The sequence below is a fragment of the Pituophis catenifer genome, unplaced genomic scaffold (genome assembly GCF_029215685.1).
Source record: "Pituophis catenifer annectens isolate HBS135680 unplaced genomic scaffold, rPitCat1.0.hap2 SCAF_6, whole genome shotgun sequence".
Taxonomy (NCBI): domain Eukaryota; kingdom Metazoa; phylum Chordata; class Lepidosauria; order Squamata; family Colubridae; genus Pituophis; species Pituophis catenifer.
This window is the reverse complement of record NW_027256886.1, coordinates 45,126,600-45,150,764: the sequence shown is the minus strand read 5'-3', so window position 1 is coordinate 45,150,764 and position 24,165 is coordinate 45,126,600. Positions and strand designations below refer to the sequence as shown.

Sequence of the window (24,165 nt, the reverse complement as noted above, 5' to 3'; positions counted from 1 at the left end):
GGGAGAGACAGGGTAATAGGGGAACATAAATCTATGTAGGATCAGTCCTAACTGCATCCGAGTATTGCCGGAATGTTGCTCCTAATAAATGACTATATTTCCTTTGAAGTTTGGATCATGGCTCATGAATTAATTAGGGCATCTTTCGGAAACTTGACAATGCTTATTGTATAGTCATAGATTGTGCAATACTAATTTTGTACTAAAATACCATCCATCATGAGACTCAGTTTGTCCTGACATACTGGAGTATTGGGGTGTGTGTGTGTGTGTGTGTGCTGTATCAGTTCAAAATCCTAAGCATTTCAGATGTGATCCTATTTATATGGCTGTGATCTGCTTGATTGCCTTGAAACTGTTTTTTTGTTTTTTTGTCTGTTTTGGGTCTTCAAATCAGTGCTGAATTCTGGCGACTGTCTGGACAAGTTCCTGCAGTTTTCTTGGCAAAATTTCAGCAGTGGTTTGCCATTGCTTTCTTCCTAGGGCTAATAAAAAGCGACTGACCCAAGGTCACCTAGGTGGCTTTGTGCCAAAGGTGGATTAGAACTAAAAGGTCTTGGTTGCTGGCCTACTGTCTTAACCACCACACAAAACTGTCTATATTCCATGATGTCTGTTGTTTTCATTTATATTTTTATTTATGAGAACAAGCACTGTTCACACATTTGCTTATCATTTGTGCTTGAATGATGTCTTCTGCTCATATGCTAGAAACTCCAAGACTACAAGTCAAACTCAACTTGAGGGAATTTTTACCTTTCAAAAAAGTTACTATTCAAATTATTAGGCATGATTTTTCAACTAATATTTCCAGTCTCTTTCAATTCGGCTTTCCTTTTTCATCATTACTAATACATTTTTCTCACTTCATATCCAATTCTTTTTCACAGGCATACATGTTCAACACCCATCGAAATTGTCTACAGATCAAGCAACATTATTGTCTCATAAATCTATCTTTTCAATTACTTTTACAATGCAAATAACATTTATAGAACATTTTAAAAAGTCAACGGTTCCAAAAAATCCAAATTACTATCCATTATAGAAAAATCTTGCCTATATAGAACAATTGAAAAGGAAGATTAAATATTGAAAAGGGGGATGAAAAATAGCAACAGAAAAATATTGATACTAATAAACATCTCTAAATGTTAGAAGTAGATTCACAGAACACCTAATATATTTCTGAAAATTTAAATGGCAAGCCACCAGTTTAAAATATTTAATTTATCAAATTTGTTCTTATGTCTGTCAAAGGAACATCAGAGCAACATGCAATATTTCAAAACTAACACTGATTCTATGGGTGCAAAGTTTAAACCAACTGCATTATCTCCAACAACTTAAAGTACAGAAGGAGGGGCTAAGTAGAAGAAAAGACCCAGAAATACTTGTTTTGTTATTCTCAATTTTTTTTCACTGCCAGCAGATATTTCAACTGAAAATGTGAATTAGAATATTCTGAATAATTTAGTACTGATATTATATTGGCATATTGATATAAGCGTTGTATAAATGTGATGGTTTATGATCACAGGTTTCAACCTGTTTCTCAATATCTAGTAAATAACACAAATACCCCTTTCCGCTGATCCACACGTGAACAAACAATACAGTGAGGAACATCCCTGAAGACATTGCAAGGAATTACAAACCACTGGACAAGAAGATTGAGATAGGAGCACAAGTGGTATTGAGGGAAAGGCCTAAGAAGAGAAAGAGAAATCCTGGCATTGAATTACTAGCAGTGCCAATAGTGTTAATATGATCAGGCTTAATTATTTCATTCTTCCTGAGATGGAAAACTCCAGATAAAGATTTGGTTGATTGATTGATTTTACATAATTCAATTCCCCTTCCAAAATCAAAAAGACTTTTGATTGTGTCTTACATAGAATAATAATATAAAAACCCTTCTCATCCCTATGAGTGTTATATTTTCCTCAATTTCAGGTCCTCTGTCAAAGACCTGGAAGTTTGAAAGTTCTGTGAAGTACCTTAGCACTGGACTCTTCCAGATAGGGCTCTGATATTGTTCCTGAGATCTGTTGGAGCCACTCTCCCAGCTTAGGAGTCACAGCCCTGAGTGCTCCTATAACCCCTGGGACCACTTTGCCCTTTACTTTCCACATCCCCTCTAATTTCTCTTCAGGTCTGGTACTTCTCCAGCTTCTGGTACTCCTTCTTCCTGATATTGCCATCACCTGGCAATGCTACATCTATCACCACTGCTGTATTTTGGTCCTTGTCTACGAAGTGTGGTTGACTGTCCAGTACTTGCCTGTCAGTCTGGATCTGGAAGTCCCACAGGATCTCTGTTATTCTCCATGAAATATTCAATGAAATATGAAACATACATAGAACAGTTGCAAGTACTCGGCATGGCTAGTCTAGTGAAGCGAAGGACCAGGGGAGACATGATAGCAGTGTTCTAATATTTGAGAGGCTGCCACAAGGAGGAGGGGGTCAAGCTATTTTCCAAAGCACCTGAAGGCCAGACAAGGAATAATGGATGGAAACTGATCAAGGAGAGATTCAACATAGAAATAAGGAGAAATTTTCTGACAGTGAGAACAATCAGCCAATGGAACAGCTTGCCTTCAGAAGTTGTGGGAGCTTCATAATTGGAAGCTTTCAAAAAGAGACTGGATTGCTATTTGTCAGAAATGGTGTAAGGTCTCCTGCTTGGGTGAGGGGTTGGATTAGAAGACCTACAAAATCCCTTCCAACTCTTTTAATCTGTTAAATGATCATCTATGGAATCTCCCATAGGAAGATTTGGGAAGGTCTAGATGGGAAAGTCACAGATGGTCTAGCCCATACACTCTGCAGGTGTTCCTGTACACAATGCTACTACTTTATGTATTGTATGCTGTTCTTGCCTGCATCTAATATCATGCCACCAGGTGTTGGACTGTCTCTGAGGCCTCTCTGCACAGTTTGTACTTTGGGTCCTGTCTAATGCCTGTTCTGTGTTGTTATGATCAGCACCTCAATGTTGTCTTTCAATCCAGTCCTTTTCAGCCACTGTTAGGATTTCTCAGTATCTATCGGTTGATGATATAGTCCATGCAAAGTCTTTTCTTGCAGTGGCACTTCCTCTGCTTGAACCTTCTCCCACATCTGCTGCTGCCTCAGACACAGGCTGGACAGCACAATGGTTAGAGTACCACCCTTTGACAAGGGAATCCAGGGTTTGAATACCAGTTGATACCTATTTTAGCAGTAGGGGTCAAGGATCCCTTAACCCCCTAATACTTCTCCTGCCAAACTTGAATATGAGAATGGTGTGAAGTAAGAGATTCATGCTGACTTGGACATGACTCAGATTAACAAAGTTCTGCGTCAGATGTTAAGGAACCAGGACAATCTAATGATAAGTGGGCTACTGTAACAAACCATAGATGAATGAGACAAGAGAACCTGGAATTAATGGAATGCAAGCAATAAAAATAACAGTGAAAATATGGTATGATCAGATCAGCAGATGATTCTCCTAAACAATTCTGTCTCTAATAAATCTCAAAACATCAATAAACAAGGGTGCCTATCAGGGGCGGGTTCCAAATCCCGTTGCTACTGATTTGCTCATGTGCATGCTCGAGCGTGTGTGCAGCCCTTCTGTGCATGCGCAGAAGCATCTGGGCAGGTGGGTGGAGCCTGCCACCGCCGCCACTAACAATTCGCCCGATCCTGTGAGAACCAGCAGCAACCCACCACTGGTGCCTATTCTATCAGGAGACTATTGTACAGGACTGATATTGCCTCTAAAAACCAGCACTTTCTCACTTAAGCTGCCTCCCAAGCCTTCTAAAAATCTGGGATCAATAATACACTGCTCAAAAAAATAAAGGGAACACAAGCAGAAGACATCCGAGATCCGGATGAATGAAATAGCCTTATTAAATATTTTGTTCATTACATACAGTAGTTTTGTGTTCCCTTTAGTTGTTTGAGCAGTGTATAAACTACTGTATGTAAAGAATAAAGAATTTAATAAGGCTATTTCATTCATTCAGATCTCTGATGTCTTCTGCTTGTGTTCCCTTTATTTTTTTGAGCAGTATAGTTTCTCTTTATTTGATCTTAATATTGGGTGGGTAATGGTTGGAAATGGAACAGGCAATTCTGAAAGTATGTGGGCCATTATGTTTTAGACCAATTGTAGTTTCCAAATAATTTTTAAGGGCAACCTCAAGTACAATGCATTACAGTTATCCAACTAAGAGTTGATAAAGGCATGAAACGGTGGGATACAACTGGTACATCAGTAGAGTTCAATTGAGTTCAACTCTCTGCTCACAGCTTCCAACTGCTATTTCATCAGGTGCTGAAGTTGTAAGCTTCCTCTCTGATAGGTCCTGTCAAAGAACACTTTTGGCAACAGAGAACTGTGATATATCAACAGCAACTCCAGATTACCAGGATTCAGTTTTATTCTCTTCTTTCTTCTCTCAACTCAGACAATCTCCAGGCATGAGGAAAGGACACTGACAGCATCTCCCTCACAGCGTACAAAAAGAGCAGGGGAGAGAGGAACGGGCTCTACAGTATCCCACTCAGAAGCCATCAATCTTTCTTCACCAATGATCACAAACTGTAACCAACTACTGAGGAGGAAGTGGAATCACAGTAAATAAACTCCTCTGATCTCCAATCTCTGTACACAGTCCAGTAAGATACTATGGTCAATGCTATCAAGGGCTACTGAGAGGTCCAACAAGATGCAAGGGTGCATTATCTCATTTGGGCCTTGACAAATGTCATCTAAGAGGTGACCAATGGTATCTTTACTCCAAACCTAAGCCCAGTGGTAGGATCCTCCTGGTTTAACAACCAGTTTGGTGATCGTGCGATTTGGGTGTGCAGTTTGAAGAAATCTCCACTTCCTTGTTTCTTCGGAGGAGTAACACAGCTGATTTGTGCAGCAATCCGGTCTACCGCATGAATCAGCTGAGAAGAGAAAGGTAGGAAAATAGTGCGGGTGGGTGGGTGAGCCCATCTGATTGTCGGGGTAAACTGGTTCGCTCCCAGCTGATCGTTGGAGCTACCGGTTCACCCGAACCAGTCTGAACCAGTAGAATCCCATCCCTGCCCAAGTCTGAATCCTGACTAAAAAGAGTCCAGATAGTTTGTTTCCTCTAGGGTACTGTGAAGTTGTTCCACCATCACCAGCCCAATAACTTCTCAACCAAGGAGAGACTGGAGACCACCTGACATTCTCCACTAGCAATGAATCCTTTTCAGGAAGTATTCACCACAGCTTCTTTCAAGGTCACCAGAAATTGCCCCTCTTATAATGAGGCATTGACAATTTTCTAGTACATCACTCTATCTGCTTCTGGAACATGTCAGGATAGACTGAACCTTGTAAGAATTGGGAAAACTATGTTTGTAATGTGCCTTACAAACGTAATTCAGAACTCCTTAAGTCTGAATCCTGTCAGAGAGGGAGAAGAGACTATGGAAAATAGTGTGATGCCGAAAATCAGAAATGGATCTAGGAGTGATATGCAGGATATGGGGTGGTTCAATAATGGCTAAATAAATACGAAGACAAATAAATTATACAATTCAAGGATTCATGTGTTTGTAAACATTACAAAGATTATTGGGAATATATAGAAAATAATGCATTGCTTGGCAAGAACCACTGTGGAATCAAAAATAAATCATGCCAAACGAACCTAATATTTTTATTATTTTCAACATCCAAAAGTATATCATGTGAAAGGGGTCAGGATTCTGTCATTCAGTACAATAACTCTGCAAAAACTGACCTGAACAGAAACAAATTTGATGTGGCAGAAGACGTCAAGAAAAGAAAGATTAGGTTTGAAAATGGGCCAGATCAAGCCAGGGGGCAGAGGGAAAACAAAACCCTGAAAAATTTCTAAAGTGCTACCCTAAGAGAGAAGCAATCCAGCAGTAGTTTTAGAATGTTGACAACTCCTGCATTCTGTGATTCCCTTCCTCCTCTCACCCAGTCACGTGATCAATAGCAAAACTATTATCACATGATTGAAAAGAATTTCAGATGAACAAGTATTTTTTGATAGAATGACCAGTTTAGTTGACTATAAAAATGCAGTAGGTATAGAATATCTTGTTTCAGCAAAGCACCCAATGGTCTCCCATGAGATTCTAGAAGACAACATGACAAAAGTATTATTGAGATTCAGAAATATCTTGACATGCTAGAATAATGAGCATGCTCATTAGCACAGAGCCCTAAGAAAAATGAAAAGTATGATAATGGGGTACAAAAGAAATAGAAGGGGACAGTGTATATACATAAAGGATCTGGTTGCCTTGATGGATCACAAACTGAACATGAGCCAATGGTATAGTACAGTGCAAAAACTACTATAGGTCACAGCCATAGTCTGTTACCCTTCCAGTATCAGTATATTTTGACAGAACTATTCATGGTTACCTATTCCTTTCAGGGAAAGATGAGAGTAAAGATAATCCAGCAGACCACCATGACTTCTCTGTGGGTTTCTTGCTTACATTCCCCCTAGGTTTAACTACACTTGGATAGGGTCTGATATGATGACCAAAGCAACATCCTATGGAATGATCTGGCATCAGTTTGAGCTTGTTTAGACCAAAGCTGTGAGGAAATGATATGATATGAGCTCTTCCCCCTATTAGCTCAATCTATGCCCCATCTAGGACATCTGTGCAGGTTGGTATTAATCCTTCATTTTTTATTTTTTATTTTTAAATTAGATTTATATGCCGCCCTTCTCCGGAGACTCAGGACGGCTTACAATGTGCTAAGCAATAGCACAATAGCATTGAGGAAAGGAGTAGTGCCAAACATTATGAACGAGGTAAGGAAGCCATTCCTTTTAGAAACCATCTTTTGACTCAGCCACATTGGATAATTATCAACCAATCTCCAATCTTCTCTTCTTAGGGAAGATTCGTAAAGTAGTAGGGAATTCAGCTACAGAGATTTTTAGATTTAACATTTTCTGGATCCTCTGGATTCAGGCTTGAGCACAAGACAGAAATAGCACCGTTTGCCTTGATGCGGAGCTTTTATTGGGGCTGGAAGGAATGCACCTCCCCTGATCCTTTAATACCTCTTGGAGTCTTCAATACCATGGATTATGCTATCCTTATTAGTATTTATTGAATGTATATACCACCCAACTCCCAGCAACTCTGCTTTTGTATAGATGAAAAGTTAAAAATGGCTGAGGGACCCAAACAATAGACAGAAATGAAAAGTAAAGATAGGAAGGGTGGCAAAAAAAGATGGTAACAAAAGAAATAACCTACATGGTCCTTCATAGACTCTTACCAATAGACTGAGTGAAAAGTCAGATCTTCAAAGGGACTTTGAAACATCAGCAAAGTGGAGTCTGTCCACATTCACAGGCACTGTTACAGAGAAGGCACACTTCTTGGGGTTTTGATAAATGGCATTATTTAATTGAAAGAACTGGAATATACCAACCCTGCTAGATTAAATCAACCAGGCAGATACTATGCAAGACAGATATCGCCTCAAGTAACCAGGCACTATGCCATGTAGGACTTTATAGATAAAACTAGTACTTTGAATTGTACCCAGAAGCAAACTGACAACCAGTGCAGCTCATTAAGTAGAGGTGTTACATGGGCTTACCAAGACATGCTCATCGTTATTCATGTTATTTTGGACCAGTTGAAGCTTCCAAGTGGTTTTCAAGAGCAATCCCATATAAAGCATTTTGAAGTAGTCATGAGGTGATGAGTGACTGTCTGAAGGACCCCTCTCCCCCAATCTAAAAAAGGATACAATTAGTACATCAGATGAAGCCAAGAGTTTGACTCCAGGTAAAGCCCTACACCAGAGGTCTTCAAACTTGGCAGCTTTAAGGCTTGTGGACTTCAACTCCAAGTCCACAAGCCTTAAAGCTGCCAAGTTTGAAGACCTCTGCCCTACACGGTGTACCATTGTTGAATGAGGAAGTGCAATGTTATCCAAGGTCAGAAATGGAAAATCTCTAGATCTTATGGAGTGCCTACAAGGTTGGAGCCTGGATCTATGTTTCACAATACTTCTGCTTTATACTAAATAGGCACTTCCAGCTAGTATGCATGAACAGAAATTGCATTAGTGGCTAATCCAATGTGAGTTTCTACAGGGCTTGTTTCTGTCCTCCATGCAATTTAATTTCTATGTATAGCTGCTAAGCAGCTTATCTGGCAGTATAGAATGCAGTATTCTTGCTATATTATATATTACTGGTGATACTATATATACATGATGCCCTTGAAGTTCTGGCCTGGTGCCTGGATGCAGTAAGGGCTTTGATAGATCAAAACTAGATTAAATCTCTGCAACATGGAGGTACAGTTTGCTGATAATAAAACTTGCTTAATTTCAGCCCCAATCTTGGCTCTGAATTGTGTCACATTTCCCCTTAAGCAGCAGGTTTACAACTTAGGTACCCTCCCAGGTTATTGATTTATGCTGGAGTGACAGGTGAAAACTGTGGTCATGGGGACTTTTACCCAGCTCTAGTTGGGGTCCCCTTTTGGGACTGAGATGCTTGGCAAAAGCACCCACATGACCATGCAGCTAAAACTACTGTAATAGGTTTCACATGGGGCTGCATTTACAGACATTTGATACTTCCGTTACTCTCAAATGCCTAAAGATAATGTTCCTGAAGAACTGCTCAGAAAAAGGGAATGGGAAGGAGTTCCTGGAGGGCCAGGAAAGATATATGCTGATATAAATTGGAGTTTCCTATCTTGCAAGACCCTAGAATTCTGTAAATGGGTCTTCGTCTAATAGCAAAACTGTTCACACAGCAATTCAAGAGGGAAAATAAAGCTATTGAAGCTAGGAAGATATCCTATAAATAATGGCTGGCATTAATCAACATAGGCTATATAATATCCATCCCTGCTAGGTATTAAACTTTCTTTTCCAACTGAGTATCCAGCAATAATATTTTACCATTGAAGTTATCTTGAATTTTTAGGGTACACATAGTTTCATCATGTATTTCAGAAGTACATGCTCCTGTCCTAGACTCTTAACATTCATTTTACTATTACTAATTTTTTATCTTTTAATTCTTAAGAAATAACTTCTATTTTGATATTTTTCTATTTCTGTGACAAGACTGTTCTACCCGCTCCTCCCATTTTTTTCTGTTTAACTTTGTATTTAAAGTTATCTATGTTGCCATCTCAGAGCGATCACTTAAACTTTCCTAGAAAAGCCTAAGATAATCATATCTCTCCATGCATTTTGCCTCCGTATGCAAAAGAGACCATACAAATACCTGACATTATCATTCTTAAGCTTTGTAAAAATTATGAATGCAGCTTTGTCTTGCAGGCAGATATTTTGGTTGGGATCCAAAATTTGATTATTTTTAATGATACTTTGATAGTTTGTCCTTAACAACAAAAATGTCCAACAATATGGTATTTTATACAAAAATAATAGTCTGTGACATTTCTGGTCTGCCAAGCTTATGTAACACCATTATAAACAAAAACATGAGAAGGATGCACATGAGAGATTAGATTCCTATCTGAACGGGTAGCAAGTGTTTCTGTCTAATATGTAAGAATGTCCAAGCATATCTCATTACTACAGCAAGCCAATAAAATGTAGATCTAAAATATTTAGTACTAGGTGTGAACTAACAACTTGTCTCCTGCTGACTTTGATAAAAGGAAGATACAGGTAAATCAATTACCTTACTTCCGTAATTAAGTATGTCTGATGTATGAATTTCTTAAGCAAACCAATTAATGTATAACAATCATAAAATGAGTGAAGACCTTGCTAAAAATGGGTCTCCTGAACTATCCTAGATGAACCAGTATCATAGCAGAGCAGTATTACTCAATCTCAGCAACTTTAAGATATGTGACTTCAATTCCTATGCTGGCTGTGGAATTCAGGGAGTAGAAGTCCACACAATCTTAAAATTGCTGAGGTTGAGAAAAACTCCCTTGTAAACTGACATTTATTGAATGTGTATAATAAAAATACTTTTCTTTACATTATTTATTATTCATTATAATACATTCAAACTCTGGGAGATAATGTATAATATGTGGCTAATCACTCAATTCAAATTTCTGTCAGGTTTAGGTCATACTTTGACACTAAGTTTCTCTTGCATCTTTTTTCAAAATTCAAAATATTTCAGGTTTGAACAAAAGAAAATATTCTCAAAGCTTCAATTTAAGATCTGAATAAAAATCAGTATAAGACATTTATTTATTTTATTTTATTTTATTTTATTTTTTTATTTATTTCTTACCTCTTTCTAAACAGTCCATCTCTCTCAGAGCAGGGCTCTTTATTATACTTTATTGAAAACACAATCTTACCATTTTGGTGTTATTTGAGCACAGAAGAGCTTTAAGGAACAATGAATGTGTATTTTTTTTCTGGTATAACAGCAAGGAACAGTTATTTCTCAGCTGCTATTGGTTTAGACTGCATGATGTCATAGAAATGACTAATGTGTTAGGAATAGGCAGTAGACATTGTGGACTTTGGTGTTGTTTTTGCACCTATAAAAGACTACATTAAAAAAAAACCTCTAATAAACACAACTGCTTTATTAAAAAGCTGAAGATTTTTCCCTAAGCTGAATTAGTAAAACCTATTCATACCATTCTACATCTCTTCAGAAGATTAAAAACTCCCACCAAATACATCTAAACTGGATGACCTTGGCAACAGACAGGCTGAAGTACCCGGCTGATCTGGGGTCATTAGCCATGTGCTGGTAGTTGCAGTACATTAGAGTTTAGTATTTACGCTACTGTTTGTAGCTGGCAGGCTGCAAATTAAGACCCTGTCAAATCACTGTTTGAGTGCCAGGTCACGCACACTAGACATGGCATGGTTCATAGCACTGCATTCACCAGTGTCAATGATTAGTTTTATGAGCTCAATTATTGGAACTAGGGAAGCCTAAATAATAATAATAATAATAATAATAATAATAATAATAATAATAATAATAATAATAAAGATGTGAGCCAGGAATCAAAACACTAGCTAACAATACTCCTGTAATACTATTGTTAACTTATACATAAATGAACCAAACATTTCAGAATCTCAATTTAAGTTTACATCCCCTCAATAATTCCATTCTAACAGAAAGATCTCATTCCAGATAAGAAATTGCAATTTAATTCCATTTGTTCTCACTATGTTGCTAATATTCTTTATTAAATATTTAGCCTGCGATCTTTTGTATATACTCAGATTTATCAGATATTTAAACTTCTAACAATGTAAGCCTCCTTCATTCCTGTCCTTAGTAATTTTGTGACTGCATAGGATTATATGCGTGTATTAGAAGAGAAATTGATGGTCAAGTTTTTGAATATTAAAAAAAAAACCTTTAAGTTCAGAACCCACCATTACATTCAACAGATATAGCTGGCCAAATTCTTATTTCCTGTTATCCTCATAATAGACCAGAGATAACCTAAGACTGAAAAGTAATAATTTAATCAAAACCAACCAAGAGGAAACAGAACGTATCTGAATTTGTGAACCTACAAACCTCAAAATGTTACTGAACTGTAATTTAGAATATCATTAATGATTTCATACCCCAGCTAGAATACTAGTTCAGTCGAATCTAGAAAAACACAAATATCTCTCTTCACCACCATCTCTACCCAACTCCATCTATACAGATAGCATGGATTAATTCAGTAGGAGAAAAAGTATTGGCCTTTTCTTTAATCTGCACTTGGTTTATCCTTAAAATATTCTCTATATAATATTAAACTTCAAATGTTCAAAATGTTATCCTAATGTCTCTGCTGATTGTTTAAAACTGCTTCTCTGACCATCAATACAGTCATTAAAGACTACAAGTAGCTCTCAACTTACAACAGTTTGTTTAATGACTGTTTGAAGTTATAACTGAACTGAAAAAAGGGACTTATGACTGTTTTTCATGCTAACGATCATTTTAACACCCCATGGTCACGTGATTTGAAATTCAGATGCTTGGCAACTGACTCATATGAGAGTTACAGTGTTCTGGGGTCATGTAATCAACTTTTGTGACCTTCTGACAAACGAAGTCATTGGGGAAGCCAGATTCACTTAACAGCCATGTTATTAACTGCAATGATTCACTTAACAACTGTGGCAAGAAAAGTCGTAAAATGGGGGGGAAATCATTTAACTGTCTCACTTAGCAACAGAAATTTTGGGCTCAATTGTGGTCATAAATCGAGGATTCCCTGTATTTTCTCAATTCAAAAAAAAGTTGAAATCTGATTTCTAAGACTTGGTATTATTTAACAATAATATTATTGATTCAAGGGAGTGTTTATTTTTATATTATTATTGTTAAATAATACTAAGCCTTAGAAACTTGTAATGATTTATCCATATTATTTCCATATTATATTGATATATTTCATACAAAAAACAGAACTACAACTTTCTTAATTTTTCATTTAAGCTTCCCAGTTTAGCCTACATTTCTAAGATTTTGGTGTGGTCTCTCATCCAACTATTAATTAGATCTAACTTTGCTTACTTTTTGTGGGATCATTCAGTCAGCTTAGGTGCTACCATCTGACACCATCATGTTTTAACAACAATGCAGCACTTGTCAGATATTCAGTTCCAAGAATGGTTTGACCTAGGCTTTTTTTCAGCTGAATGCTTTCACATACAGAACTTGCCCTACTTAGATAAGCATATTTGCATACTAGGAAGAAGCCACTAAAACACTTAATTGCTATCAACTCGTTTCCTTATACCCACTATAGTTTAATTCCAGTGTTTCCTTTTCAAATCCTTCAACTTGAAAGAATGTTTGTGCCCTATCTTTCACGGCCTTGAAGCTGGTGACTGTTAGCTTTTGACATAAGTGACATCTCTGCCCTGAGAAATTCTAGCTTTCACCTTAATTTCCCCAACCATCATATATTCACCAAATTCATGTTCATACTGAATTCCTGTTCAGCATTCATTACCAAATGAAACAGCATGGGTATTGTTAAGCAATAATAGGTTTGTTGATAAATATTCATTAAGTCAAGTATAAACAAGCCATATGATGGCTTACTGTTAGCTATGAACCAGACCAGATTTTTCGTTGTCATACAACTAATTTTATCTAGTATCTTTACATGTTCATAGAAAGAATTGAAAGGCAGTTGGGTGTAATGATTAAAGCATCACGCTAGAAACTGGGAGACCATGAGTTCTAGTCCCACCTTAGGCACAAAATCAGCTGGGTGATCTTGAGCCCTAGGAAGGAGGCAATGGCAAATCACTCCCGAAAAACCTTGCCAAGAAAACTGCAGGAACTTCTCTAGGTAGTCACTAAGAATCTGACAAAAATGAATGGAAGAAAAGAAAGAAAGAAAAATTACTCTGGCCGAATAGCATATGACCAAAAGCTATATCATTTCAAGAACTAATTAACATATATTCTTGTTCATGAAACAGTTATGAGATGGGAAATTTTATAGCAAAAGCACTTAACCTGTTTCCCCCAAAATAAGACCTCCTCTGTTAATAAACCCAATTGGGCTTTTGAGTGCATAGCAATAAGGCCAGGCGCTTATTTCAGGGTTCAAAAAAATATAAGACAGGGTCTTATTTTTGGGGAAACACAGTAAATACTGCTCTATAGTGCTTTACAGCGTTCTCTGAGCAATTTACAATGTCAACATATTGCCTCAACAATCTGAGTCCTATTTTTACCTATTTAGGAAAGATGGAAGGCTGAGTCAACCTTGAGCTGGTTAGGATCAAACTCTTAGCTGTGGGCAGAGTTAACCTGCAATACTGCATTCTAACCACTACACTACCATGGCTTTTTTATAATTTTCCTGAAATTTTATTTAGACCTTGCTTAACAATCATTCAGTCAGTAACTAAAGTTACAGTGAAAGATACCATATTTTTCAGAATATAAGACGCTCTGAACTATAAGATAAACCTACCTTTTTTGGGGAGGAAAACAAGGGGAAAAAATCTGCCTCTGCCTCCCAGCAATTTGCCTCCTTGCAGCAAACAGCAAACAGCCTGTTTCAGTTTCATTTTCAGCACAGCCTGTTTAGCACAAGAAAAAAAATCTGCCTCTGCCTCCTAGCAATTTGCCTCCTTGCAGCAAACAGCAAACAGCCTGTTTCAGTTTCAGCTTCAGCACAAGCCTGATTAGCACAAGCAGCTGATTGTTGGTTGGATCGGCCTCCTGAGGATCAGCTGTCTCATGCTGCAGGGATTTCCATAGCCTATTGCCACCTCCATTTTCAGCCTCTGCGCATCCCATTTTCCGCCCATTCCAGGCAGTGGGGATCGGAATGGGCAATAGGCAATGGCAATCTCTGCAGCCTGAAACAGCTGATCCTCAGGAGGCCGATCCAACCGACAATCAGCTGCTTGTGCTAATCAGGCTGTGCTGAAGCTGAAACGGGCTGCACCCAAATTTTCACCCTCTTTTGGGGGGGAGTGTGTCTTATTCGCCGAAAAATACAGTATTTATGCTTGCCCCCAAAGTTATGGCCTTTAAAGTGCCTCACTGTCAAAGTGCCTCCTGCTCAATCAGGAGAACTTATATCATTCCAGACAAATGGCTGTCCAACCTATTCTTAAAAATCTCCAGTGATGGAGGACCCACAACTTCCAGAGGTAAGTCATTCCACTAATTAACAGTTCTCACTATCAGGAAATGTCTCCTTAGTTCTACGTTAGATAGCTCTTTAACGTTTTCATGGGAAAAAAACCCCAATCTTTCTGAACTGTGAAAATATGCTAGCACGGATAAAAAATATATTTAGTAATAAGGTATTTATTTTTTGAGCAACTGATAGTTCCCCAAATGAATAACACAATGTATAATATTTAGATAGAGGAATATCAGGTGTAAGTTTATCATTTCATCATACAATTTTAAAAATTTAAGGTTTTAAAGTATGTTGTCTTCTAGAACTATTCTCCCCTGAATAGAATTCAAAGAAAACTGCAAGGTATCCATGTAACTTATTAGAACACTGAAGCAGCATTATCTGGGTGCTCTTTTGCAAAACAAATTATTAATCCAAACTCAGCAAACATATAGTGTAATATAGTAGCAAACAAAAGGATAAAACAAGAACAAGAAGCAAATCTCAAAGTCTCTAGGTCTACAATTACAACAGATAAGGAAGAACTCTGTGTTGTAAAAGGCTCTGGGAAAGTTTCTATACAGAGTAGTCTGCACTATGTGTACTAGCTTTACAGTTTTAAATACAAGGCATTTCAAGCTAAATTTCTGTGGTAAGCTAAGAAATAGAAGGCTTGGGATTTAGAATCGTACATGCTGAGAACAGCCAGTTAAAAAAAAAGACAAGAAAAAATGCTAATGGTTTTAGTGAAAGCTCAAGCAAAAACAGGATCCTTAAAATCACTTGTCCACTGGAAGAAGGGCAAATGAAAAATTGCTCACAAGTTTATTTTCAAATTAGATTTTTAACCACACTTGCCACTGATTTCAAGGCAAATCACACAACTTGGGGGGGTTGATCATAGTTTTACACTATAATTGGAGTGGATAATTCCACTCTGTGGTCAACAGAACCCTATGGTGGCAAGAGAATCTGATGGGCTTCTATGAAAGACTAAAGACAAAAAAAAGTTAATTTGAATGCAGCAAATGTTGCATTGCTTAGAGCTTTGAGTTTTGATCAAGAGTATCAAACTTCCAAATTCCACAATTGGAAAATCCCAGTATAGATGCTAACAACTGAACAATTACAGTATCATATTGGCTTCAAAGGACTGTTTTCCCATCCATAAGTATGTTATTTTCAAAATGGAGCTATCTTATATACATTAAGATTATGGATAACAAAGGTAATTTTCTCTGTTCCATTTTCCTTTAATGAGAGGGACTGTCTAAAATCTGGGTGTTCTATTTAATATACTAATAGTTCTTGCTCTTTCAGCAAAAAATCACAAAGTAAAAATCAAAACTGGCTTATTTGTATTTTTGTATTTGTCAGAATAAAGACTATTTTGCATCTCTACTACAATATTAAGTAGAAATTGATAGTAGCCTTTTCACCTTCTGATATGTCAACTTGCACAGAAAAATCCCCCAAATTTCAGAGCCTTGGATGCAAATTGAAACAAACCCCTTAACGTCTCTCTTTACGTCATCAAGAATGTAGAGTGAGGAAAGAAACAGAAACTACTTGTTTGCATTCACTATAATATGATACTTAATGAAACTTTATCAATGCAGGAGTACTTATTGAAGTACTTACTGAAACTAATAATGGTCAATCAGGATGAATATATACAAAAGAATCCAGTAATATAATTATTAATGAAATTTTCATCAGATTGTATCACATTCATATCCTAATTCATATTAAATTTTAATCACATTCATATCAGATATTCCTTAAACTCAGGGTGGGTTCCAAATCCCGTCGCTACTGATTCGTTCATGCACATGCACGGCGCTTCTGCACATGTGCAGAAGCATCCGGGCAGGTGGGCAAAGCCTCCCACCGCCGCTGGTTTGCCCGATCCAGTGCGAACCAGTGGTGGAGCCTCCTGCCGCCGCTACTGCTCAATCCAGTGCAAACTGGTAGCAACCCACCACTGCTTAAACTTTAACCTACATCACCAGTCTCTCAACAACATGCATCCACTCCTATCATTAGATGACAACTAGAACAGGACCAACCCAAATTCTGTTCATAAAACCAAAGATCAAGATTTTTTTTAAAAAGACCACTGTATCCTTCTTAGCATATTATGTGAATTCACTTATTGTGATTTATTTAATAAAACATGTTTAAACAGTAACAAACATAATGGGAGATTCCAGTATTCCCTATTATTGGAAATAATAATAAATGTCTGGCATTATGAGCAATGCAGGACTCTGTTGATTAATTTGTAAGCTGCTGGTGTCTTACCTTCAGATGTCTTGCATCTTACAAAAAAGGACTTTAGCCCACACATTCAAAACCACTGATATTGGAAGGAGGTGTCAAAGCATTGAACTAATTATATTAAGCTTAATTAGTAGAACTGCTCTGATGTTCTGCTTATCTATGGGTGGTTTGATTTCAAGTTGAGAAAGAAATAGAAGTCAACTTGGTTTTGCTACTAATGTTAATAATGTTACAATATTTTGCAGAGTCAATCACATAAATGGGAATTTGCAAAGACTGTTTTACACAGATATTTGTTAGAACAAAAGGCGCAATAAATAGTTATAAAATAACAAAGACAATGGTATGTTTGTAACAAAGGTGTGTTAATGCACAGCACAATTTGAATATTAATCTAGAAGCAATTTTTCCATTTAAGGAAAATAACTTTTCTATTTCAGTAAGACAGCAAGATAATATTTTAATCCATTCCACACAATACTACAATAGCTTACTAAATTTAGGGATCTCTCATTTGAAATTAAATCCATCTCTACCAGCTGCTTTTCAGAATATATCAGTCTCTGAAAAAAGAATATTAAATATCATGTGTTAATATAGAAGGGCAATATATATTTTTTATAAATACAAATAATGAAATTGACATATCTAAACAGAATTGTATACATTAATCTTTAGATAAACTTGTTATTGCCCAGAAGGAAGATTTTGCAGCCAGAGTATCTTCATTTTAATATCATAATATATTTCACTAATACCACTGAACAACCTAGCATATTAACTGAGAAATAATCCTTCTATGCTTAAGAATAATCTTACCCTCTAACAAATGGATTACAGTTTAAGGGAATGAGTAGAAGGACTGAAAAACAAGTGTTATTTTACATGTATTTGTTACTTTGTTAGTACATCTTCCTGCTCCCTGATTTTAGCTTCTATAATGTGTGTGTGTGTGTGTGTGTGTGTTGTTTTTGTTGTTTTTTACATACATACATACATACATACATACATACATACATACACACACTAATCTATTTAGTTCATATAAATTAAAAGTCCAAAGTCTTGTAAGATGTGTGGCTATATAAATTTGACAACTAAATAAATAAAATCAATTTTTAAAACTGTAAATATAATTATAAATTCAACAAGACTGCTTTAGTGGTATTCTAGAAATTTAAACTATTACTAAAATGGGAAAATAGTACTATTTGCTACAGCTTCGTGATTAGATTGCAATACAATCTCATAAAATTCACTTTTCATAAATTATAAAGGCCAATAAACTAGCCTGGTTCTTATTCTAGAAAATACTAAGTGGTTATAGGAGATACATAATAGATTACCAAAACATTTTATCCACCAAAACATATTCATTTGAAAATTGAAAAGAAAAATAAAACTAGAGTGAATAGAAAACTGAAAGATGGCTTAACTTTTAAATTGAAAAAGCTAAAGATAAGTGTTTCAGACTGGCACTATTTGAAATCTAACTAGCAGTTTACTGCCTACAACTGTGCAAAAAAAAAGTTCAGCTACAGAGAATGTACCACTTTGAGAAAAGGTTAACTCCAGCAGTACCCTGTTTATCCAAATACTGAACAAATGCTAATCTCAAGATGGTGTTGAATCCAACTATCTTCAAATATATTTTCCCTGCAACAATTTGATCACAATTATCTTTAGATTGATAGCCTACTCTAAACATTCAGAGTGCTTGACTCACATAAACGCTCAGAAACTAAGCAACAGTATACCTTTCACTATGGCTTCCCAACTTAATTGATCCCAAAGTCCAGCCAAACAAGTAGATTTTAGAATGGTTCTAAATGATTCTCAGTTCTGGCAGTTTGCAGCTGAAAAGAAGTCAATAACAGGAGAACCAATAAAATGTGCTCTTCCTCACCAAGCTGGAGAAAAATATAGTATCATTCAGAAGATGCCATCAGTGATTTCTAGTTAATATAACAAGATACAAGAGAATACGTGATGAAATTCATATAAATCACACAGACCAAACTACTTTTTAACAATGTTCATGATTGCAGAGCAGAACTGCTTCCTTTCCCCAAAATCAAGCACACTGCATAACTAAGTCAGATGATTTGGACACCTGAGGAAGAAAATACCCCTGGCAGTAAAAAGGCACCAATAATAAATTAAATAAATAATAGTTTACAATGCTTTTGTGACAACCAGAATCAGATATCTAAGCAAACATCTCTCTTTACAGCTAGAGACAATCATGTCAGCAGAGTGGTGGTATGCTAGGCTAGGAGTGGAAAATACTAACAATGTTTTAAACAGAACTTTTGGGATGTTAAAAACAAACTCAGTGACAACTTAACACCAATGTCTGTTAGTAGATATAAATTATTGAATGACATTTCACAAAATTTGTAGAAAAAAACTTAAAATATTAACATAGCATAAAAGGTATAATATTGGATGACTTCTTTAGTTTTAACTTTCATGTACAGTACAGATACATTGAGGATCCATAACCACAATTCCCAATCATATGTATGTGCACAGCCAACATTAACCAACATTATTGCTGACCTAAAATTTTAACTCCATCTGTATATAAGCATTTACCATGTAAGAGGTCTGTATCATACACATCTACAAATATTTTTACTATATAAAACAGAGGCTGTATTATTGCAACTAGTGAACAGTTAACAAATAGTTGTTAAAGGAAACAAAAATTGCTATTCAAGGAAAGATAACCTGAGAAGTAAAACTATTTGCCAATAATAATAAATTCAAATCTAAGATAAACATCAGATAAATAAAAGTTCATATATGGCATGATGCACATACCAGGCATAGATTTCTATGGAAAGAGAATGCTTGTTATTTATTACTTTAACCTATACATTTGGATACAATCTGGTCCCATAAATTCCTCTTGTTTCTTGAGATATTAGCAGTCATAGGTGCACATAAGACAGATGATGAGTCCAGGTTGGAGTCACAATTCAACGTAATATCTGAATACCCACTGGACAGTGAAAAACCTAAACTGATCCTTAAACTATATTCAATAACATACATATAAATAGAAATGATGGGAGCTGTAGATTAAAGTTTATGAATACAAGGAAAATATGTGAAGGCAAGAGAATCACTTTACTATTCTGAGCTATACCATAAAAACACCAAATGTTAAGCACAGAATTTAATATCCCCAGAACTTCATCTTTCATTGTAATAATCAGGTACCTTCCATACTCCTGAAGCTCCTTTTCACATTTTCCTTCCCCACTCCCTTCACCAGCCACCATCATCCCACCTTTTTTGAATTCCTCAAGCATGGCATCAAGCTTGGTGTCATTGAAGACAAAGTGCAGTGGGTGGTTATAGAAACGTGTGATGGTCTTGAGTGGAGTGCAATCATCAGGATCCACAAAAGCTAAGTCTTTGACAAAAAGAAGGTCCACAATATTAGAGCGGTCTCCTTCAAAAACTGGGATACGTGTATATCCACTCTCCATGATTTCAGACATAGTGTTGAAATCAAGTACAGCTTCAGCAGTAATCATGAAGCAATCCCGGAGAGGAGTCATTACATCCTCCACAGTTTTGGTGCGCAATTCCAGCGCTCCTTGAATTATATTCAATTCTTCTTTGACCAAATCATTGTAAGGATCAGTGACTCTTAACATTTCAAGTAGCTTCTCACGGTTATAGACAGTACCAATCTCTTGCCCTAAAACACAGTCCAGCAGTTTGCTGACTGGATAAGAGGCTGGAAAGGTCATCATCATAAAGAACTTTGTAAGGAAGATGGTGTTGGCACCCACAGCCAGACCATGCCGGGAACAAATAGCCTGTGGCACAATCTCACCAAAAATGACAATACCAATGGTGGATACTACCACTGCCACCAGTCCAGAACCTGCAATGTCATCGAGCAGGATGGTAAGGGTAGTATTGACCAATACATTACCCAAGAGCAAAGAACAGAGCAAGTAGTTGCCCTGACGGCGCACAGGCTCAATGCGCTTAGCATAGTTTTTTTCTTTTTCTGTCCCACAATTCTGCACAATACGCAACTCCATAGGATCAAGAGCCATAAGTCCCAGGTTGAGACCACTGAACATGCCAGAAAGACACAACAGGAGGGAGATGAAGATCACCTGAAGCCAGAAGGGTAACAAGAATTTCTTCTCCTCACCTACAATCATCTTGGTGTCCTCACCATCATGATAGATCCAGGTGGTCTCAGTCCAGGGCCCTCCATCGGGACCAATAATGCCAGCTCCACCACCGGGGCCCCCGGCCACACTCCCCGCCCCTCCTAGGATAGCAGGGGAAGACACCGAGGTACACAGGTAGTACGACTTGCTTTTTTCCGTTTTGCGCAACGGCTTGATATCGATCTCGATGATCCCGGAGGTACGGCGGTTGAGGGTGATATGCGGGTAGATGATGATGTCCGACGTCCGGATGCCGCAACGCTGCGGGGCCGACGACATGGAACCCACGGGGACCGGACCGTCTTCTTGTTCAGCTGGCGGCCGCCTGCCTTCCCCATCCTTCCAACGTTCATGCTCAGTGAATGCGATGCGGGACCAGGTCTCGTTATTGATATTCTGCCCGTAGACCCGCAGTTTGACACGAGTTCTCTCGCTCACCCGGAGCACTCCCTTTTCCATAAAGGACACGTCGTCCGTGTCCTCCAGCCGTAACCCTATTATCACCGTTTCCTCAGAATCAGATGCCCCGGGCAACAAGGAGGAGGAAGAGGAGGAGGAGGAGGAGGAAGAAGAGGCGGCGGCGGCGCGAGCGGGCTGCTCTCCCAGGCACCGGCTGAGGAGAATTCCTAGCAGCAGCGGCAGCAGCAGCGGCGACCGCGGTAGCATCCGCGTCTCCCTTTCGCCGCCTCCCCCCGGCCCTGCCATGAGCCTGGGAGCGCCCGCGGGGAGCGGCGCGGCCATATTCCAGTAGATAAAGGTCAGTGGTAACCCGGCCACAGTAAACTGAGCGACCTCATTGTGCCAGCGCTTAACGAAGAGAGCCAGTAGCGAAGTCCTCGACGGATGACAAGCGACTGCCGGGCCTGGGCCAGGAGCTGCTCCAACCCCTACCCCGAAGGGGACGGGGAGGGGGGGGAAAGAGACCCGCGCGTGCGCATCAACCAATGAGATGAAGGCAAGCGAGGCAGCGGAGGGCGCAGATAAAGAACAATCGTCCAATCAGACCGCTCATGAATACAGGGTGGGGACGAGGGCTAGCCGGCCGGTAGGTCGGCCTTCCACTTTTTTTCAAGGTTGGGGGCGGGTGAGGAGAGAAATGCCTGCGCTACACATTGAAGCCGGGGGGAGGTTGTTATTTTTTTTTTTTCCCTTCTCCAGCGAGACCGGTAAGGAGACTCATTCGAATCGGTTTCTCCAGGGCTTCTTCCCAGAATCCACGAGTTTTACTGAACCGATGTTAACCCTGCCTATATTGTTGATCATTACCCCGCAGTATACTGCTCGGAGGGAGGGGGGGGAGGGACATCTCTCTCGGCCTTCTTTCCTGTTAAAAGAGCGCGTGATGCTTGTGTATATCTCAGTTTTAACAAGGAGTCAGCGAAACGCCAATCGGAAGGGAGGACGACGGCGATTGGTCAGAGGATCAGCCAATGGGGCGCAGAGTTTTCTTCCGGAATCGGACCTCTTAGCGATCTTTAACCGCGAAGCGAACTCTGCTTGAAGATGAACTGTGCAATGGGCGGCTTATTGCTCGCCGCTACGCTCTATTTGTGCCTGCGACCTTCCTCTCCTCTTCGTTTCCCATCCGAATTTTCCTGGCGGCGTTTTGCTTGCGAGAAATACTTTCTTGCGGCTCTTCGTTCCTCCAGTTTTTTTTTCTTTCTCAACAGAAAGGTTTGACAGCACTAGTTGTGCTGCCCGACAGCCAAAAATCTAATACCTAAAACCTGAGTTAGGACGCTTGCTAAATGACCTGTTCTTTAGCTTTAACTGTAGGACAATTCAAAGGCAGGGACTAGTGGATTCCCGGGGTTTCGCTTCGTTTTACTGCCCAACGTCAAGTTTCTCACTCAAAAGGTGCTCTTTCTGTCCCCAAAGAGCCATTTTGTCATTGGTCTTCTCTACCCAAAGATCCAATCTATCAGGCAGAGGACCAGTGGGAGAAAGAAGCAGGACACTGAGAGTGTCCCCCTGCTTGGTTATTCACAGTCCCATTTCCTGTCAATAACCTGTCATGTGAGGTGTTCTTGGTTAGAGTTTACCAGATTTCAGGAGCCTGGTAGACTCATGGTCAGCAGTGACTATTCAAATGACTGAGTTCTAGTGACACTTCATAGGCAAGGTGGAAGGATTATGAGAAGGACTGGGGTTGGGGGGCTTCCTATAATCCAACTCCGCACTCCTGGGCTGAGCTGTGATCTGTCACCTAGACGAGAAGGAAAAACTGGCAGAACTCAAAAATCAATTTTACCCCAACTCCCAGTTGCTGAAAATAAGTAACCGCTACAAAGGAATCAGTGTCTTGTCTTCTATAATATCCAGATGTATTTCATGGAATACACAAAATGGCACATTTGTAACTACCCCAAAGTAATAAAACCAAAAAGTACCCTCATATGCAGAAGCATTAAAAGCATACAATGCCTTCATTTTGGATAGAACCAGAAAAGTATAGTTGATAAAACATGACTGTTATTACTAGTTTAAATCAACCATTTATGCAAACATCACGTTTAAAAAAAAAAAAAAAACAGGACTACCACTGTCAAAATGCACGAAAAGGATGTCTCCACTGCAGCTGAGAGCAAATCCTAGCCCTAACTTTGTCATTGCCAACATAGTGAATCACTGTAGAACGTACGTTCTGCAAAAATTGTGTTGGAAGAGGAGGAAAGACACTACTTTAACTCTAGGACAACTGTCTCCAAATATAAACTGAGAAGGCCTCTTTCATGATGCCATGTCCTCCAAAACAGTTTGTCTTTATGTCACAGGAGGACAGCAGGATGAGTTCTTTGGTTAAATTCACGTTAAGTTGAATATGGTATAAACTAAAGCACCAACTATAGTTTATAAATCAAATAGCATTCATAAAATACCCCAAGGGAAAACCATAAGAAAATAATAGAATTGGAGTATGAAAATATATGTGTAGTAGGAGATTTTAATGCAATTGTGGATGCAGAATTGGATTATAAAAGTAAATAAAAAGACAGAAGAATTAGGTATTCGAGATTTATGGTGCAAGGTACAACCC

The 24,165-nt window shown here is 38.4% G+C and overlaps 1 protein-coding gene across 4 annotated transcripts in view; it reads right to left on the bottom strand.

Moving 5' to 3' along the window:
* Positions 1 to 21,918, bottom strand: part of CNNM2 (cyclin and CBS domain divalent metal cation transport mediator 2) — a 120,548-nt gene extending 98,630 nt beyond the window's left edge. For 2 of the 4 annotated variants that reach the window (XM_070945722.1, XM_070945718.1), the window contains exon 1: positions 20,222 to 21,918. In XM_070945722.1, coding sequence (XP_070801823.1) covers positions 20,222 to 21,869 — 1,648 coding nt within the window. In that variant the 5' untranslated portion in view covers positions 21,870 to 21,918. Of the gene's footprint in view, positions 1 to 17,418; positions 17,487 to 18,680; positions 18,834 to 20,151 lie in introns of those variants that run through there. The other 2 variants (XM_070945721.1, XM_070945719.1) reach the window with 2 other exon arrangements.
* Between the last annotated feature and the right edge of the window lie 2,247 nt (positions 21,919 to 24,165).